The 18,339-nt window shown below is 47.5% G+C and overlaps 1 protein-coding gene across 3 annotated transcripts in view; it reads left to right on the top strand.

Annotated features, from left to right (window-relative positions):
- The window catches only part of LRCH2 (leucine rich repeats and calponin homology domain containing 2), a 1,103,616-nt gene that overhangs the window by 478,453 nt on the left and 606,824 nt on the right, over window positions 1-18,339 (top strand). For all 3 annotated transcript variants that reach the window (XM_085607858.1, XM_085607859.1, XM_085607857.1), the window contains exon 7: window positions 9,424-9,511. In XM_085607858.1, the coding sequence (XP_085463984.1) occupies window positions 9,424-9,511 (88 nt within the window). The remainder of the gene's footprint in view (window positions 1-9,423; window positions 9,512-18,339) is intronic.

The raw sequence follows: 18,339 nt of genomic DNA, 5'->3' as shown, positions 1-18,339 counted from the left end.
AGTCCTCAACCAGGACTCTATCTTCAGCCTCTGGGGCAGCTCACCAGCAGAGAAGGGCTGAAAAAAGGCGCCAGTCCCGGTCGAGGTCGTCGAGAGGAGGTACAGCTCCGACCTGTTCGTCGTAGACCCAGGGCTCTGGAAGGATCTTCTTCAGGGACTTTGTCAACTTCTCCAAGGCTTCAGGAGGAGCGGAAAAAGAGAAGGCTGACTTACATATTGCATTCGGAGTACTCCCCAACCTATTCTCCATCTAGGAACGGTCCCTCTCCAACGCTTCCTCCTCAGCAGTTTCCACCTCATCTACCAGATGTGGAATCAAGACTTCCAATGCTTTTCTACTCATTCACATCGTAAGCGTCACAGAGGAAGGTCTCATTCCAGACATACAAGAGACACCTCTTCAAGCACAGGGAGTTGTTTTCCTACACTGTTGGATTCTCCTCCCCTGTGGATTTCACCAGTTGATGATATTGCGACCTTTAAAGAGGTGCACTCATGGCTGCGCCGTATGTCGTTTAAACCTGAATCACAGCAGCTCATCCTGAATCTCCTGTTTTCAGGTACAACTCTTTTTGGTACTCACACAGACGAGGAGATGACCAGGATGAAGGCAGAAATGGAGACACTAAAAGCTGTTTACTGGGAAAGACATAAGGAGCAGCGTAAATCTTTCAGACCTTTTCAACGCCACTATTCTACACAGAGGGTTCAAACCCCTTTGTGCGATCAGGGCCGCTCAAGGAGGCAAGATGCCAGCAGGGTCAACACCCTGAATCTTGTCTTCCCCCTCTTCCGTTACCCGCTCCGGTAGGGAGAAGCATCCAACATTACCTGGCAGAGTGGCAAAAAATCAATCAAGACAATTGGGTGCTGAATATTGTTCGCAATGGATATTCTCTCAGATTTATCAGCCCTTCACCGTCAATACCTCTGAAACCATCCAGATTCCAACTGCACCAATTAGAATTAAAGGCAAACATTCTCTTACAGAAACAGGCGATGGAACCCGTTCCTCCTTTACAATGAGGCATGGGACTAAACTCAAGGTTCTTTCTTGTCAAGAAAAAAAACAAGAACGAGTTCAGGCCCATTCTCGTCCTAAGGACGGCCAACAAGTGGATTCGGAGAGAAAGGTTCCGGATGCTAGTATTGCACCAAATTTACCCTCAGCTACATCGAGGGGATTGGTTATGCGAAATCTACCTTGAAGACGCATACTTACACATTCCCATCATAAGGAAGCATTGCAAGTACTTGAGGTTTGCTGTGGGGAACAACCACTATAAGTACCATTTGGCCTGAAGTCCGCACCCAGGACTTTCTCCAAAAGCATGGCGGTGGTAGCGGCCCATCTGAGAAAACAGAAAGTGTTCATCTAATCAAGGCATTCACATCTCAGGAGGCTCAACTGCACTTCAAGTGGTCCTCCGATCTTCTCCTTTGGTTAAGACTTCATGTCAACCAGCTGAAGTAAACCTTGATCCCTGTACAGTGCAATATTTGGGAGCATCTTTCGATACTCTCATGGAAAACGTGTGGCCTTCGGAGGAGGGACACTTATCGATCCTTTGGAAGGCTCAGGCACTCATGGCAATGTCTCACCCAACCGTGAAGAAGGTCTCCTCTTACCTTGGCTCGATCGCATCCTGTATATTCCTCACACCGAATTCACGCCTCCACATGAGACCCCTGCAGGAATGCCTGAATGACCAATGGGACCAGGAAACAGGAGTTTGGAAAGACCAGATTCAATGGTCTCAGCATTCCTTTTGGTTCATCAAATGGTGGTGCTATCCCGTCAATCCTGTTCAGACCATAGTCACGGATGCCTCTCTCCAAGGATGGGGAGCCCACACAGGCCAACTTCAAATCAGGGCAAACGGTCACGCAGAGATTCTTTTTCCCACATCCATCTGCTAGAGCTAAAAGCAGTTCATCTGGCGCTGAAAGCCTTTCAGCCATTACTCCGCTCCAACTCCCTCCTTGTCCAGACGAACAATACAACAACAGTGTTCTACCTTAACAAACAGGGAGGCTCGAGATCCAGACCATTATCTAGGGAAGCCCAGACGATGTGTAAGTGGCTTCTGACCAGAAACCTGACCATAACAGCAACTCACCTCCCAGGTTTTCAGAATGCTCAGGGTGACTCTCTCATCAGGCTCTTCCAGGAAAACCATGTGTGGGTCTTAAAGGACAACGTGGTCCTCGAAGTCTTAAAAAGATGGGGTACTCCGGAGGTCTACTTGTTCGCCACCGCAGAAAACAGCAAATGCCAAAGCTTCGCGACGAGTTTCTACCAACCGGGAACCCTGGGGAATTCCCTATCAATCCATTGGTCAGGCAGCTTTCTCTACGCCTTTCCATCAGTTCCCCTAATCCCCGCAGTGCTCATCAAGTCCTCCTGTCACAGTCACGGGCCAAAATGATACTCATAGCCCTGGAGTGGCCATGTCAGTGGTGGTTCACTGACCTCCTTCACCGGTCTGTCCGTCCACATCTCAGGCTTCAATGAAGAACAGATCTGCTAGATTCGTGAGATGTGACCTCATAGGCATCTCCAGGGTCGGCGACCTATGAAAAAAGGGCAAGGTGGTCCCTTTCGCGCAGCTGCAGGCGACATACCAACTGGCGGGGACGGAACAGTATCGGTTTATGCAAATACAGCATGCAGTGACGAAGGCCATACCTAAGGTAGCTGACTTACCTGAGTCCTCCCCACTTGAGGATCGTTTGCTGACGGACCAACTAACCAAAAAGGCTATTTCATTAACATATCGGAAGCTGGTTAACAACCAGAAGGATCCCACAACTAACCTAAAGGAGAAATAGGAGGCAGAGGTGGGGGAAATGGACGAACAGGGCTGGCAGGAGGCATTGGCGTCCCCGCGGGAAGTGGCGACCCCATCCAGATTAAAGCTTGTGCAACTTAAAATACTGCACAGAACATACTACACAAGACCCACACTACATAAAATAGGGAGGGCGGATACACCGCTCTGCTTGAGGGGTTGTGGTCTCCAGGGTACTTTCTATCGCATCATATGGGAATGTCCCTGCATTACTCAATACTGGAGGGCGGTTATGGCCACGATCTCCCGGGTATCTGGGTACGACGTGTCCCCCGAACCACGGAGATGCCTGCTTAATGTGTGGGAATCCACAGATCTTAACCATGCAGAGCAAACATGGGCAACCCTTGGTTTCATACTTGCAAAGAGGAATATTGTGCGACATTGGGGGGCGCCGTCGATCCCCTCTCACCAGCAGTGGTGTTGCGACCTAGACGGTGCCATGGTGGCGGAAAGGGCGGTCTTTATTAATAGGGGTGCCCCCGAAAATGGCAGCGTGTCTGGGAAAGTGGAACACGTTTAGGGGCAACATTTGTGCCCCCCCACCCGAGGACTTAGATCCGGACTTGAGTGACTAAAAAATTGGTAATGTGTTGATCATGGGACACCATCTCTGTAGGGGGGAGGGGAGGATTGCAAACTTATAAGTTGGTGTGATGGATTTAATGATCGATTTGATACATGTACTATGCATAATGGTGTTGCCTTGTGTGTTATGTCAACACAACTGTACTTGTCATAATAGTGACCAACTTGACGCGATGTGTACTTTTTCAATAAAAATGTTCCCAAAAAAAAAAGAACAGATCTGCTAACAAAGGTCAGAGGCCAGATGGTGCGCCCCAACTTCTCCACTTTGAATTTGGCAGCAACGTTCCAGAGCAAGTACAGTATGGACACTTGAACTTACCTAAAAACTTGGACATCCTCAAGGAAGCAAAGCGGCGTTCCACTTATGCTCCTAAATGGAAGAGATTCTGAATTTGATGTTCATCGAAGAATGAGGATCCTACCTCTTGCCAGGAAGAGGTCATCCTTTCATTTTTGCTCCATCTGGCACAATCTGGCATTCAGTCTTCTTCCATTAGGGTTCACTTGGCAGCCCTAAATGCCCTTCACAAACTTCTTTTTTCAGAATTCCTGTCATCAGTGTTTTTCGGAAGGGTTTGAAGAAGGTTTTTCCTTCCATTAGATGTCCTTCTCCTCCTTGGGAGCTTAATGTGTTCTGATACTCTCTTGTCTTATGCAGGAACCTTTTAAACCCATACATAAGGTGTGTTTTCAGCATCTGTCTTGGAAGTCTGCTTTCCTTGTGGCTATTACATCAGCCCGCAGGGTTAGTGAGATCCAGGCACTTTGCTGTCAAGAGCCATACAAATGTTTCATGCATATAAAGTAGTCATGAGGACTCATCCGAAATTCCTCCCTAAGGTGGTTTTGGATTTTTATGTAAATCAGATGATTTCTTTACTTACCCTTTTCTAGCATCCATCTACTCCAGTGGAGAGATCTCTTCATTACCTGAATGTTAGACAGGTTTTTAAATTCTATCTGGATAAAACTAAGGATCTACGGAGATCTGACCAGTTATTTGTAAACTGTGGCTCCCTCCGTACAGGTCTAGAGACTTCCAAGCAGTGCATCTCCAGATGGATTGTTTCCTGCATCTTACTCTGTTACCAAAAAGCTATTAAATCTCTACCTGTTAAGCCTGAAGCTCACTCTACCAGAGGGAAGGCAGCTACTGCGGCTTTGCTTAATGATATACCCATTGCAGAGATATGCAAAGCTGCAACCTGTAAATCAGTTAATACATTCACTAAACACTGCTGCCTGGACTCGGATGCCAAGGCAGATGCTCAATAGGGCAGGCTTCCCTTAGGAACCTATTTGCTTAAATCTGCATTCCTTTTTTCCATCTCTTCCACTGCGTTGTATAGGGATGGGCTTGCTAGTCTATTCAGGTGTCTATGACTATACATGGAAATCCCTAAGAGAGAAGGAACAGTTTCTTACCTGTAACTCCAGTTCTCTCGTAGGGGTATTTCCATGATAAGTCATAAGCAACCCTACCTCTTTCCCAGTAGAATAGACAGAGGGATTCATAGCATAAAACATGCATTCACTTCTCATTGCCCTAAAAAAAAAACTGAATTAACTGCCAAAAGCTGTGCATGATGGGAGACTGGTGGTCTCTGGATTCTTTAAGGCACAGCTTCTATTTTTAGGACATATAATGGCAGCCTATGGGGCTATTCTGTCCTCTCCTTTCATCTCTATCATGAAAAAAGGAGTTTTGTGAAGGTATTTTTCTGTGTTAAACACTTCAAAAATGGTACAAAATGTAGTATACTGGCTCCCTTTTCTCACTTCAAGATGAAGATGCGGCCAGTTTAGCCTATTTATTTAGGCTGCATTATTGTCTCTCTATCTCTTAAGTGTCTTATCAGGCCTTCCCTAAGAGAGGCGAAAAATCCCACTTAAAAAGATATATCTAAAGTAGTGCTCTGGGGTCCCCGCACGTGGCGGGACTATTCAAGTGCTTATGACTTATCATGGAAATACTCCTTTGAGAGAACTGGAGTTACAGGTAAGGAACTGTTTCTTATTTTTCATGTTCCTAAACACTGGCCTCTGGTGCATACCCCAGATGTGAATTTTCACATTCCGCTTTGAGTGTAGAAGAGTTTATTTAACTGAAATAAGTGTTTTAAATAAATGCAAAATGTGCCTTAACATTGCCATGGACATTTGGAAAAAAGAATGGCAACTTTTTGGTATACTGCATTCCCTAGTGTGAATGTGTGATAACGGTTAATTTTGGTGGACTTCTGCTACTACAGCTGTGCTTTTTGTGTGAGTAGGTGTGTTAGGAAAAAGGAAATAATTATATGGTGGTAGTTCAGGGCATTTTAAGTCCCATCTACCCGTCTGTTGTGAGACGTATTGTTAGCTTTCAATAGGATTAGAGCCCGCCCATTGATTACCATTTGTTGGCTTTATTGTCGGTCTCATTTGCTTCCTTCTTATTGGTTAACTTGCAAGGGCTTTACTTCCTCTTCTTACGTTTGTCCCAACCCTGGAGCATGGCTGGAGTACTTGTCTCCATCCACTGCTACTTTCTTCTTTGTGATCAAGCACTCTACAAGACTGCGTGTGCTTTTCAGCTGTCTCCCTCTGGGACTTTCTCTTCTCCCCTCCCCTCGGCGTGGCATACTCTCACTCTTCTGCAGTCCCTCACCTGCACTCCCATTGCTGTTTCTCACCCATGTGCTTCTGTGTCGCAATCCAGTCTCCTCCATGGTGCTATCATTTTTGTGCCTCTGTGCTCCCTGCACTCCTCCTTGTTGCTATTTTGCACCTGTGTGCTTCTGTGCTCCACCGTCTCCTCCGTTTTGCTCTTGTTTGTCCGTGTGCTTCTCCCCCACCACTCAATGTTTCTTTCTCTAGGCTGTGTGCTTCTCTGCCCCCAGTCCTTCAAGTTGCTTCGATCCCAACTTTCCCCAAACCCTGTTAACATAAAAAAGCTATGACTTGACCATGTTACATTAGGCAATCGCATGCATTCAGCATACATGTGCTTGCCTACAAAATGACACGACCACGTGCTGTCTTTATTTTTTTTGGTTTAATCTTTCATTCATGCTGTACATATCGTCGTCAGAGCAAATAGGTCTCACAGTCGAGATCTATTGGCCTTGCAATGCTTGTTTCCATTTTAGTCGGCCAGAGGACGTGCCTTAGCCAGTGGCTGCTGAAGCCGAGGGTGTTCCTGCTATGCCTCTCTGTGATAACGGAAAAGCTAATTGTTTTAATCAAGAGAATGTTGCACGGGTCAATTGGAAATAGATTTTCAAATCATTGGGGTTCTGACCTTTCTGAGTTTTTGATAAGACAGTAATCAATTTTTCAAGTGTGTTCTAACAGGGTTGGAAATGCTGCACTGGCATAACGGTGGTAATTCTATATGTATGTGCGCATTCTTGGCGTGATGCTGCCCAGCCCTGGTTTGATGGTTGCAGTGGCATCATTGTTGGTTTATATATAACATTATTACCACAGCTGCTTACGGCCTCAGCCTGCAGGTTTGGGGTATCCTCTCTAAATCCATCCATGCGCTCACTCATCCATCCGGTCTTAAATTCACTCATGTACACTCATCCGTTCATGCACTCACCCTTTAATTACCCTCAGTCACTCACCCGTTCCTCGATCCATGCACTCCTTAATATCCATTCTACCATTATTTTTTTCTCATACTCACCCGTCCACGCACACAAACTCGTCAATCAAGAAGCACTTTAAATTAGAAAGTATCCAGACCCATTGGCTTTGTCAGTGCTTGTTCAGATTCTGCCTCTCTTTTTTTTTTGTTTTTGTTTTTAAAGAAACCTTTATTACATATTAAAAAGATACAAACAAGGGCCTACAACCACAAGGGCCGGCCGCTAGAAAGCTCGGGAGCCAGCAAGGCAACGCCATACATTCAAATGAGCCAGAAGCAAAAGCTCCCGAAAGTTCGTGAGCACATATAACAGGCCGCGGCTACAGTCCAAGGGCGATCAAAAAGGACGGTTTCATATTTTCTATTAAAAAACAAACAATAACACACAAACAAGGCAATGAGAGTCCGAAGTAGCAGCGTGCGCTCCCCAGGACGGGGGAAGATCCACATTATCTGGAATAACTCTTGACAGGAGGTGGTAGTGGGGGGCAGCGGAGAAGAGGACAAAGCACACACAATTACGCAGAATGTGCGGCTAGGGGGACAAAGCGACGTCGACCTCTCGCGGCAGAGGCGGAGCGCAGATATTTCCACGATAGGAATTCCATGGACCCCACACCTTAGTCCACCTCCCAGGCTTGCCTCTCGCCACATACACCGTCTTTTCCCTGAACATACACCAGATTCTGCCTCTCTTAATGACCGACAAAGGGACTAGTGAGACTGTAGTGAAACTATAATTCTATAAATACTCACACACTTTTGCAGGATAGTGTTTAGAATGTGTACGGTTTAAACCTTTATTTGCTAGTGTTTTTCAGATATGTTAACTAATAAAAACATTATTGTTATAAGTGTTATGAGATCTCCCTGTATCGGGAAACATTGTAAGCTTTATTCATGTGAGGAATAATACTTATAATTGAACAGTCAGTTTGCAAGTAACTGTTATTTGCCCACGATACCGGCCCTTTTAAGCCTTGTCTAGACGGCGCAATCGCTGTCTCTTCGAGACCTATTGTTTTCTATCAGCGGGCTAAGAGAACTCCCATTGCTTACCACTGGTTTGCTTTACTGTCACTCCTATTTGCTTGCCTTTGATTTGTCAGCTGCTCTTGGCTTCCTTTCTCTTCTTGTGCTTGTCCCTCCCATAGAGCATTGACGCATTACTTGTCCAAAGAGGTGAATTCCAAGTTAATCCTAGTGCGCTCAGCTCACTGCATGGGCCCTTATGACTTGCGCTTGGGAGAGCTAGTCCACCTCAGCTCATCCTAACCTGCCTGCTGCGGCTCCGGGAGGGCACTGGCAGATCTGTGCTTGTCTCATCTGCATCGCGAGAGCACCAGCAGATCTCAATGTCCCACCGTTTGGTGCACTAGGGTACCAGCCGATCTGTGCGACCCCCACACCATCAAGGAGCATATTGTACATATTTATGACTTGCCTCTGCGGAAATAACCCCGTCAATTTTATTTCTGGCATCAGTACTTAAAGCAGTCCAGCAACAGCTCTTTTTTTCTTTATTTATCACCAGCTCCTCCCTGTTTCTTCATCCGGCCCTGTTACTTCTTCATCTCCCAACTGCCCTCTCGTACCTGTTTCTTCTCTTTTTCTCACCTCCCCGTTCTCTTTTTTTTTTTTAACTCATCACCAACCCCTCCCTTTATCCTCTTTCCTTCCTCCCGCTTTCTCGTCCTTGTTTTTTCTATCCCCGGCGTCCCTGTTTCTTCTCCATATTGTTTCTGTTACTCCCTCCCCGTCTCTATTTCTCCCTCCCTGCCTGTATTTCTCTCTCCTTGCCTGTATTTCTCTCTCCTTGCCCTCGTTCGTCACTCCCAGACGTTAACACGTCCAATGCTCTAGGCGCGTCTCAAAAGGTGTTATTGCTAAAGAGCTTCATGTCCCTTAAACAGTTCTTAAAAGTTCTGTCTCTTCTAAGTTGTGCATCTCGTATTTTTTGCAGTCTAATTTAGCCTGCACTATCCATTATTACCTTTCACCCTCCGTACTGAATTGCAATACTGACGATAAATTGACTCATGTCTGTTCTTGTATGGTTGCAATAGATGGTTTAAATAAGGCAAACGCCACAAAGCACCCCTTTTATTTTATTGTGATGGTGCGTAGTTGAAGTAGTTGAGGTCAGAAATACTTGTATAGTCAGTTGTATTTCTTAGAAGGCCAGACTCCAGCCGTAATATTCAGATGTGACTAGTGTTTGTGTAAGAGAGTGCAGCACGCGCGTAAATAACGCATTGCACAGTGTATCTTCTCCACGTGTCGCATTTAGTTGCCTCATGAGGTGAGAGTTAACCCGTGTTTTGTTGAATCCGCCTTTCCTTACAGCATGGAAGACTTTTACCCCAATAAGAATCATGGCCCCGACTCAGGCATTGGCAGTGATAACGGAGATAAACGACTATCTACAACCGAAGTAAGTCTCGAGCTCCGAGCCAGAGTCTGTTGATACCATTGTCAGTCAGCCTGGTAGAATGTTTTTAATGCACTGTAAATATGTAAATATTCTCTTTGCAATGCATCAGAGTTTTCCTTTATACTGATAAGAAGGCACAGTGTAATGGATGTCTATTCACCAAAATGCTAGGGGTAGCGGAAGTGACATCATATGAAAATTGACCCTTAGTCGTCCTAGGAAATGATGCCACAAGAACTTAACACCGATGACATCATAATAATTGACACCATTGAAGTGCCTCAGGAAATGCATGATAAATGCAATTACACAACATGTCTATTTCAGATAACACTTGAATTAGGGTGCTGCCATGATATTCATGGAGATCATTACTCGTTTCCATAAGTATTACTTGAAGATATAGTGCCATAAACAGCCCTGGGATCCTTCATGCTTTATACCGCAATAGTCCCGATTTCCTAGTTTACCAACAGCAATGAGAAATGTTTTGCTAAATCATAGGGAGAGAAACAAATTTGTTTAAATAAGAAATAGTTATGTCCACATATATCAATTGGTGTAGCCCAGAACCCACCAACCGACCCCACCGACACAGACGCCACCGCCCGCAACCTCAGGCAGTGGATAGAAGACTGCGCCAACACCCTCGCACCGATCAAGAAACCCTTCATCAACCACGCCAGCAAGAAAGCCACCTGGTTCCCCGACGAGCTCCTGACCTCCAAACGCGCCTGCCGGAAACTGGAGAAGAAATGGCTCCACGAACTCAGCCCACAAGGACGCCACCCGCAGACATCACCACCTCATTAGACGAACCAAGAGATCTTCCTTCAAAGACCACCTGGATAACAACGCACACAACAGCAAAGAGCTCTTCAGCATCGTGAAGGAACTCTCCAACCCCAGCGCCAGCGCCAACGCCAACGACATCCCGCCCTCACAAGAACTGTGCAACTCACTGGCCACCTTCTTCCACCATAAGATCGCTGACATCCACGACAGCTTCAACACCACAACCACCCCGACAACGCCAGACCCCACCCCTACGAACACCACCCGCACCAACTGCCTGACCTCCTGGCTCAACGTCAACGACGAGGATACACGCAAGGTCATGAACTCCATCCACTTAGGATCACCGTCAGACCCATGCCCACACCACGTGTTCAACAAAGCCGACGCAGCCATCGCACCCCAACTACGGAAGGTCATCAACATTTCCTTCGAAACAGCGGCATTCCCGGAAAGCTGGAAGCACGCCGAAGTCAACGCCCTCCTCAAGAAGCCCAAGGCGGACCACAAGGACCTCAAGAACTTCCGGCCCATCTCCCTGCTCCCGTTCCCGGTGAAGGTCATCGAGAAAATCGTCAACACGCTGCTGGCCCGCCACCTCGAAGACAACAACATCTTGGACCCGTCCCAATCCGGATTCAGATGAAACCACAGCACCGAGACAGCCCTCATCGCCGCCACAGACGACATCAGGCGCCAACTCGACAACGGCGAAACATCAGCCCTCATCCTCCTGGACCTGTCAGCCGCCTTTGACACGGTCTGCCACCGCACTCTAAAAACCCGCCTCCAAGGAGCCGGAATCCAAGAGAAGGCCCTCGACTGGACCACGTCCTTCCTCTCCGGCAAAACCCAGAGAGTACGCCTCCCACCCTTCCGTTCGAAACCACCGACATCATCTGCGGCGTCCCTCAGGGTTCATCCCTCAGCCCGACGCTGTTCAACGTCTACATGGCCCCCCTCGCACAAGTGGCCCGCCAGCACGACGATAACATCATCTCCTACGCCGACGACACCCAGCTCATCCTCTCCCTCACCAAGGACCCGTACACCGCCAAAACCAACCTCCACGAAGGCATGAAGGCCGTCGCCGACTGGATGAGGAGCAGCCGTCTGAAACTGAACTCGGACAAAACGGAGGTCCTCATAATCGGACCCACCCCCTCAGCCTGGGACGACTCGTGGTGGCCGACCACGCTGGGGACAGCGCCGACACCCACCGACCACGCACGCAACCTAGGATTCGTCTTGACTCCTCCCTCTCCATGGCGAAGCAGGTCAACGCCGTCTCCTCCTCCTGCTACAACACCCTCCGCATGCTCCGCAGGATCTACAAGTGGATCCCGACCGAAACAAGAAGAACGGTAACGCAGGCCCTCGTCAGCAGCAGGCTAGACTACGGCAACGCACTCTAAGCAGGAATCCCAGCCAAACACATGCGTCGACTATAACGCATCCAAAACGCCTCCGCCCGACTGATCCTCAACGTGCCCCGCCGCAGCCACCTGAGAGACCTGCACTGGCTCCCCGTTGACAAGAGTATCACCTTCAAGATCCTCACCCACTCACACAAAGCACTCCACAACGCCGGACCAGCCTACCTGAACAGCAGACTCAACTTCTACACCCCCACCCGCCAGCTCCGCGAACCTCGCAATCGCCACGGTCCCCCGCATCCAACGAAAGACCTCCGGCGGCAGATCCTTCTCTTACCTCGCCCCCAAGACCTGGAACACCATGCCGACCCACCCAAGACCTACTCACCTTCAGAAGGCTCCTCAAGACCTGGCTCTTCGAGCAGTAGCGGCACCCTCCCCCCCACCCCCCCAATCTCCCCATAGCGTCTTGAGACCCTCACGGGTGTGTAGCACGCTTTACAAGTACCTTGATTGATTGATTGATATCACTGGCCTAATTTATTCCTTACTGTTAGTACGTTTTGATTTAAGATATTTTAAAGGCTATATTATTTGTGTGAAGCACAGAGGTGAAGATTTCAGTCAGACACTTCATTTGGCATCAATTTGTTTAAAAATGTTAATTTTCAGTTCATTTTTTATTTAATCAGAAGAATGCACATTGCACTGCTGAATTTATTAATTTTACCTAACGTGATGTTCTAGTCTCAGTGGCAGCTACAGAAAGTAAACAGTGCTCATCAAGGTACTGTTTAACTTCTGATCTTGGAGTGAGAGCTGGGTATTATTTAAAGTGGTGCGACGTAATACTTGCCCTGAATTGTAGTGAGTGAGCCCGACATCTTCTAGGGAGATTTCTGAGGGTTCTCCCCACAAGAAAAAGTTTGAGAAAATTGGACAAGAAAGTGCATTTTAAATTTGCTAAAAAGCCTCAGGCTCTGAAAAAGCACTTATTAAATAATCAACTTTCATGGTGTGGCAGGCCAATTTAACCTGACTCTCCTCCAGTGGTGATGTCATTTTTACCAGAATTTGCTTAGGATACCCCCGTATGTTTAAAATTACCTCGATTTTTCCAGGTTTAGTATATTGTCATGGGTGCCCTTTTAGTCAAAAAAATTATATACACTATACCGCTGCTGGAATTGGGTGACTCTTATGTAAAAAATTATCTCAAGGCCAGCATTGTGTCATGAATGCCCCCCTCCAGTATGCCATGGTTGTCCTCCTTTATGTGAAAAATAACCTTCAATTTGTGAGCACCACCCTTTTTTGTGCATCGGTGCCCCTGTGCTATAACTTTATGCCAGTGCCAGGAGTTTTCCACAGATGCCTCTATGCCAAGAATTATCCCATGATCATCCAGTCCACCTTTGTTGGACTCCACACCTCCAGGCTGCATTAGATCCCCTCGTAGCTGGACCAGTGCCACAGCACAAATCCAGAAGTGAGGCCGAAATACTTTTGAAGGAAGAGGCATATCGCCATGAAAGCATGTCCTGTGACTAAATAATCCATGAGCTCTACGGCTCTAATTCTTATTCCTTCGACCTATATGGGATGGGGTAAGCCTCTGATCATCTCACTGAATTTGTTGACATCTCCTCAGCCAGTGGTCTGAATATCTCCCCAGAAATGTAGTTCCCTTGATCCCAGAAGTCACATCCTTACACACAGTAATGAAGAAAGCTGTGCAGGTGCTATGCTTGCCACTTCCCTCCATGGACATCAAGACGTATGTCCTCACAGCAGTCCTCCTTCTGTCAACAGATAGCTCTGGAGAGTTTGCTCCCTTTCAATGATGCCTTATTGGAATTAGTCTTGGAACTAGTCCTGGTAGAGAGAAGACCACTTAAATGCGGGCAGCAAATAGACTAGTAGCATGATGCTATCGGCCTTCACCAGGCGATCCACCCTTTTTGTCCACTCACCCATCTACAGAACGTCTAGTTATTCCAATTTCTTATATTTCCATCCAGAAGCAGTGAGGCTATCAAAGGGTATGGTTAACAATTAATCACCCAGCGGTGTCTCTGAATATCAGAGTCAACATCTTGAGCCAGCGTTTTACCGATTTCGAGTGGAGTCTTCGTTGTTATGGACATCTTTGACAAACAGCACACTCCTCAGTTGCATTTGAGGGGATGGTGCTACACCCCAGTCTCTGAGGCCTCCACCTTTATACTTGGATATTGAGCAGGGATATCTAAGCTTCTTTCAGCTACCCCTGGAGGTGATGGATTTCATTCTGTAAACTCCTCACCCTTGACCAAATCTGTTTATTCTGGGAGATGGAACAGTCTTGTTTCATGGTGTGCAGTCAACCATGTGGCTGTATTGTTGGTGTTGGACTTGACCCTTTTTGCAGGGTCATGCCTAAACTTTTTGCCTTTCTCCTAGTCTTTTCTCTGACATGGTGTTGGTGGTTTTAGAACCCTGGGCACTTTAACACTGCTGTCCAGTGTAATAAAGTGCGTGTGCTCTCTGTGAGAAATATGGTAAGATAGGTCTACACCTGTTTGGCCTATTAAATGTACCTGTCAGTCCCTTGTAAAGTGGTATCTCATATACCCAGGGCTGGTAACTTAAATACTACTGGGGGGCTTGCAGCGCTGATTGCGCTACCCACCAAAGTTGCCTTTCAAACCTATCTCTGGCCTCTGTAATTGCAGGGCCTGTGCTCACAGTGTTACTGCCTCTGTGACGTGGCACCTAAAGTGTGTGCCATATCTGTGACCCCCCCTTTTACTGCATGTCAGTCACCCCTAAAGTAGGTCCTAGCTAGCCCTATGGGCAGGGTGCATTGTAGGTAAAAGGTAGGACATGTACCTTAAGTGTGTGACATGTCCTGGTAGTGACAAGCAGCCATTTTGGTTTCTCACTACTTTGAGGCTGCCCTCCCATAGGAATGCATTGGGGATTCCCTGATAAGTGTTTCAGTGATAATTCCTGGTATGAGAGGAGCAGCTTGGTCAAGTTTGGTATATTTGGAATGGTAATAATAAATGCTGCGCAATGGTGTGCGCAGATTTATTATAACTATTTTAGAAATGCCACTTTTAGAAGTTGGAATTTCAGTGTGCTATGTGTCTGCCTGCCTGATGTGAATTGCATGTCTGGCTTCTGAGTGACAGGTGCTGGTGAGGTGTGTGTGGCTCCAGGAGTCAGGGTGAGTCAGCACTAGGCTGAATGGAACATCTACATTTGGAGTAGTGGGAGGAGAAGTCCCTGGTCCCTGAATAGGTCTGTGCCTAGCCTGTACAATGCTGGCGCCGCCCCCCTGTGGAGTGTCTGATGACGAGCCCCCACCTGACAAAGGGGAAGAGGAGCCTTGTAAACAAAGTGCTCCAATTCCCCAATGAACCAGTTTTGGCTGGTTCCCCCAAGCCCTGTGCAGGGCAGACAAAGCAAAGATGCAATATAAATATAGGGGCTGTGACCCCATGAGGTGTGTGCTTGTTCTTGCCCTGGCCTTTGGATTCTAGCGCCTTGTGAGCGCTTCTCTTTTTATTCTGGAGAGAGCTTTGGTTTCTCTCCCAGGTCGGGAGAGTGCTGGGGCCTTGCAGCGCTGAGCTGCGATGCCTGGAGAGGGAATCCCGACGTGGGGATTCCCATGCATTTTGGCCCAACGGAGCGGGAGCCTACCCCGCTTTATGCGTGTCTTGCCAGCGGATGCCCACACCGCGTTTTTACTGACCAAAGCGGGTGCCCACTCCACGTTCGTGATTTACAGCGGGTGCCCACCTCTCATTTTGGTCTTAATTGAAGCTGGAGCCCACCCCTCATTGCTGCCGGCCCGACCCGGAAGCTAGGCAGAGTCCGCCTGACTGTAGGCGGTGCTCAGGAGCGTCCGGAGGACAGGCAGAGGAAGTCCCACGCGCCGCAGGTGCCGTCCAGAGCCTCGTGGGCTGCCCTCCGAAGCCGCGTGTCCCAGGAGAGGGACCGGGTGAAGGCCAGGGATGCGGGAGCCTCGCGGGCTCCCCAGGCTACCACGACCATAGAAGAGCCTGCAGAGCCCCGGTGAGTGGGGGCTCTATGTTGTGCATTGATGGCCCCTTACGGTGCCTGTTGTCCTGAGCGGACCCGCAGGAGAGCGGACTGCTCCAACGTGGGGCACATTGTTTTTAGGGCCCCAGTGGGGGTCCAGAGGACACAGTGGTGCCCATGCCTCTTTTTGGTGGTGTTCACAGCTGTACCGCCGTAGCGGCAGCTGCAATGTTTTGTCACAGTTGATTGGAAGAACCCCAATGGGGGTCCAGAGGGCACAGTAGTGCCAGTGCTACTATGTATTGGGTGCATTTTTATTCATTCTGATGAAAAAGTAGTTAGGTACACTCCTGCCCTGCCCCAGCGCAATTGCGCACTTTGATGTTGCTTTATTGGCAGCCAAGCCCTGACATTTGGACATAGGGCATTTGAGCCCTAGAGAAGGCCAGTTGGCCAGGGGGTCAGTTGTAGGTTGGTAGGGCGCCAGCCCCTAATGTTATTTATGGAGTGCCTATGACTAATGTGTTTTATGCTCTATGATTTATGCCTCTGATGTTGATTCTCATGGGGTTATTGCATACTGTGTTTATGCTGCTGCTGCTTATTGCCTCATGTGATTTATACTTCTAAGGTTGGCGCATAATGTGTTTAACGCCTAAGGTGATGCTGATGGCATAATGTGATTTATGTTGCAGGATATAATGCTTAGTACAGTATTTTGCCAGTAATTACTGTTTGTGTTCTACATTTACTCTTTGTGCTTTGTGATGATTCTGACAGTGGCCCAATTGGCCCTGTCATGTGTATATAATCCCCTGTAAATATTGCCTACTGCCACTTGGCACAGTGTATATTGTGTGATTACTATTCTAATGTGTTTTGGATAATACAAAGGCTATTTTTATATATAACCTTGTGTGGAGTTTCTTTTGTGGTGTGCCTAGTGTGTTGCTGCTGTGTGTGTGTTGCGCAAACGCTTTACACATTGCCTCTGGGATAAGCCTGACTGCTCGTGCCAAGCTACTAAGGGGTGAGCAGGGGTTATCTTCAGTGTTGGACTCCCTTGCCCTGACTACAGTGGTGGTTTCTGCCTGGCTTAGGCGCAAGCCCTAGCCAACCAGAAATCCCATTTCTAACAGTTGGCATACCTTTGTCTCCTAGTAGAGAGTTCCCTGTTCAAATCCCTTATTGTGATAATGTTCCTTAAGGCGATGCCCAATTTGTACCCTCCAACTCCCAATAGAACCAAAATCTTGTTTTAATGTTTTTGATGGAATCTTCTCAGTTGCCAGTTATGCTTGTTTACCATAAAGGCACAATGTTTGGTGGTCATCACTGCGGCAGGGTGGGCCAGTGAACTGTGGGCCATGAGTGCCTGCCCGCCATGTTCAACCTTTATCCCAAACAAGCTGCTGTTGCAAACCAGGGCTGCTTTCCTCCCAAAAGTGGTTATCTTCTTCCTCCTGGGTCAGTCCATTACTCTCCCATCCTTCTATCCCTGCCCCATCCCTCAAAGGAGGAGGAGTGGCTGCATCACCTATACCCCAGGTGTGCAGTTTTTATCTTGACAGTACTAGAGTCACTAGACTGGATGAGCAACACTTAGTAGGTTACAGTGGTAGTTGAAAAGGAAAGGCGCTCAGGAGAATACATTATACAGCTGGGCTATCCTTTGAAGTAATATGTGCTGCGCACTTTACGAAAAGAAGCCGCTTGAAGGAATCTGAGCTCACTGCATCAATTCTAAGTCCTCGTCTTCTTTACTAACAAGAGGTCTATTGCATAAATCTTCAAGGCAGAGATGTGGGCACCTCTACACACCTTCGCCAAACATTGTACTCGGAGGTGCATAAGGATAGGCGCTTTTTCCAGTATGTTCTCCAAGATTTCCTTCTGTAACCATCATCAGTTCTGCTCCTCCAGGTCAGGTACTGCTTGGAAATCTATTCAACAGGTGAGGAATCTGCACGTAAAAGTATCCATCAGAAGAAAAAGTTACTTAAATAATTATCTTTCTGGTGGACCTATCTGTAGGTTTCTCACGGACCAAATAAACCTCCTCCTCCAACAATACCAATACCATCACCAATACCACCCCCAATACCATCAGTACCACCAATACCACCACCACCAATACCACTCCCAATACCACCATCACCAGCAATACCACCACCAGCAAAACCACCACCACCACCAATGCCACTACCATCAATATCAATACCACCACCATTACCAACACCAATACCACCATCAATACCAATTCCACCACCAATATCAATACCACCACCAAAACCACCACCAATACCAATTCCACCACCAGTACCACCACCATCAATACCAATACTGCTACCAATACCACCACTACGACCACCACCAATACCACCACCACTTATACCACCACTACCATCACCAATAACAACACCAATACCACCACATATACTACCACCATCAATACCAACACCACCACCAACACAACCACCAATACCAATCCCACCACCACCACCACCAATCCCACCACCAGTACCACCACAATCAGCAATACCTCCAATAACACCAATACCACCAATATCACCACCAATTACGGTACCACCGCCACCAAGACCACCACCACAAATACCACTACTACCA

Source organism: Triturus cristatus, chromosome 5_2 (assembly GCF_964204655.1).
Source record: "Triturus cristatus chromosome 5_2, aTriCri1.1, whole genome shotgun sequence".
Classification (NCBI taxonomy): domain Eukaryota; kingdom Metazoa; phylum Chordata; class Amphibia; order Caudata; family Salamandridae; genus Triturus; species Triturus cristatus.
This window is presented reverse-complemented; position numbering and strand designations above follow the sequence as displayed.